General features: G+C 41.3%; 1 protein-coding gene across 2 annotated transcripts in view; it reads left to right on the top strand.

Annotated features, from left to right (window-relative positions):
* LOC138024688 (cilia- and flagella-associated protein 57-like) overlaps window positions 1-2500 on the top strand; it is a 25523-nt gene that overhangs the window by 16149 nt on the left and 6874 nt on the right. For both annotated transcript variants that reach the window (XM_068871903.1, XM_068871902.1), the window contains 3 exons: window positions 1-136; window positions 1123-1296; window positions 2304-2462. The exon at window positions 1-136 is cut by the window's left edge and continues 149 nt beyond it. In XM_068871903.1, coding sequence (XP_068728004.1) covers window positions 1-136; window positions 1123-1296; window positions 2304-2462 — 469 coding nt within the window. The remainder of the gene's footprint in view (window positions 137-1122; window positions 1297-2303; window positions 2463-2500) is intronic.

Below are 2500 nucleotides of genomic sequence, written 5' to 3' on the forward strand. Positions count from 1 at the left end.
AGCGAAGAGCCAGAAGATGCAGGAAGATTACGAGCGACAACTGACGGAGATGGAAGAATCAAAAGAACAAGCATTGGAAGAGTTGACGGAGTACTACGAGAATAAACTGACGGAGAAAAGCGCACAGCTGGAACAGGTAATTCCGATAAGGATTGGAGACGAACTTTCAATTCGAAATTAAGTTTTCTTCCCCCCCCCCCCCCTACCTTCCCCTTCCCCAAAAAAATGCACATCTGGTTTGAGGTTTACGCGAGTTCGGTGGTCCTTAATTTTTGCTTGAATAAGTCTTTGAGGGGACATGAAAGAGTGGTAGGCCGGTTTCATCTCTACACCGACGTGCAGTTTGTGGACTGACTGTTTTAGTTAAAGTGCAGCTCTGTGATTAAAAAAGATACTTATTGCGGGTTTCAGGACCGTGATTTCCTATTAAGAGGTACTGAATAGTGTTATATTTCGGCTAAACTTTGTTAGCCCACTGTTTGGGTAAAATGCTTTGAATCCTACTCGCACTAAGTTAAGTATAAATACTAAGGTGATCCTCTCTGCTGGTGGCTGTGTTTTATTTTTCGTTGAGTTGATCGATACGTACGGAAACGTGAGACTAGTTCTCTCTTCCCTTGAATATCGGGATGGGCAAGTTTTCTTTCTTCTTATTGCAAGTTCGCCTAATATTAAGTTACGTGAATCACTCATTATGGCGAGAGGAAGCCCTCTCGAAAAAACCCCTCTCGTTTTTTTCAAGGGAATCAGTCCACTTGCAAAACTTTATGGAAATTAGACTAGGTTTAGTAAGATAATGGTTTGACACTGAACGAAACATCAAAAAATAGTCAGTGTCAAACCATTATCCTACTATGTTAGCTCCTGGCTACCACTACTCTACTTTTAGACCATGTTTACTTGTTACCGATTACACACAAATGACAAAATCTTAAAGGGGTTTGCCTTGCTCCATTAAGGAAAAGATGTAGCGGAAGTGAGACTTGTTCAAAAGCCCACATGCTTACACAGGACCCTCAGAGAAGCCACAGGATCTCTCTTCCCCGAACTTAAAGGGTGCTCTTGAGTTAACTAAACTTCACCTTAATTTTATTTGTTTCATGGTTATTCATTTTATTACAGTCGCAAGATGAATCTAGACAACAGTTAACAGAGTACGAAGAAACAAAGAAGCAGATCGAAGAAGACGCTGATCGAGAAATCTTGGATATTAAAAACAAGTACGAGAGACGTTTGAGAGAGGAGAAAGAAGCCAATTTGAGACTGAAGGGTGAAACAGGCATTATGCGAAAAAAGGTAAAACCCCTCGGCGCGAAACCCTCTGTTTAAGGGATAAGGAAAATTAAAGGCTAGGATAAGTATTGGATTAGAGTTCGTTTCAGATATTAGAGAGATTTACGAAAGAGACAAGTGAGCCTCGTACTTATCTGTACAATCTGAGTGAGGTTAAATGTCGTGGGTCGTGTTTGTTTAAAGATAAAAAAAAAAATATATATATATATATTAGCTCCCTCAGTGCTCGGTCCAAATTTGTCTTAGGTCTTTGGTCTTGTCTGTTTCGAGAATTTCCAGTCGTTGATTTAAAAAGGGTTAGGATTAGGGTTAGGGACCCACGATTTACGACCAACGACACACGACCCACGACTCACGACCCACCCACCCACGACCCACCCACCCGCCCCATTTAGGCACTCTCGGACAATCTAAGCAATGGGCTATTTCCGAGTTCATGTCAGCCTCCTGTTCGAGGCGAAGCTAAGTGCGACGTTTTTGTGATGCTAATTAGTTCTGCATTAAATATGAATTTTAATCTAGTAACCTGAGTTCAAGAGTCCATGACTAGGAGCGAGCAACTCCTATACTAAGCCTATGCGCGGCCTTTTTGCAGGCCGCTCTATTTTTAGACTACCTTTTCCGCGAAAAGACAAAGGCAATTCCGGCTCGGTGATGCTATGACGTCAAGTTAGTTTCTTGTGATTGGTCATCGGGCTCCCTAAGGAGTCTCATTCGCGGGAGAATAAATCGGTCTGTGAAAACGCTGTGACAGGAATATAGGGCTGTTGTTCGCTCCTAGTCATGGGCTCCTGTCTGAGTTCGATATTTCATAAGGCAGTTCAGTCTTTTTTTATAGGGCGAAAAAAAATTTTAAAATGAAATCATTCCCTTGCTTTAAATGGCATCGAAGATTTGCAAGAGAAGCCACAGACTTGTAGCTGTGTGATGCAACCAAGCAGCTTCCTTAGGATTTTGAAATGCTAGATAAAACGTTCATTAAATCGTGTTAAAATTGATGATTGTTTTAGTTTACAAGCCTACAGAAAGAGATCGACAATTGCAAGGCCGATATACAACAGCAGCAAAACGAGAACAACAAACTACAAGGAGTCATCAAATCTCTGGAGAAAGATATATATGGACTGAAAAAAGAGATTCAAGAACGAGACGAAACCATTCAAGATAAGGTACTTGCAGTTGCCGTCATCTTAGATCAAGTATTCCA

This window comes from Montipora capricornis, chromosome 11 (genome assembly GCF_036669925.1).
Source record: "Montipora capricornis isolate CH-2021 chromosome 11, ASM3666992v2, whole genome shotgun sequence".
Taxonomy (NCBI): Eukaryota; Metazoa; Cnidaria; class Anthozoa; order Scleractinia; family Acroporidae; genus Montipora; species Montipora capricornis.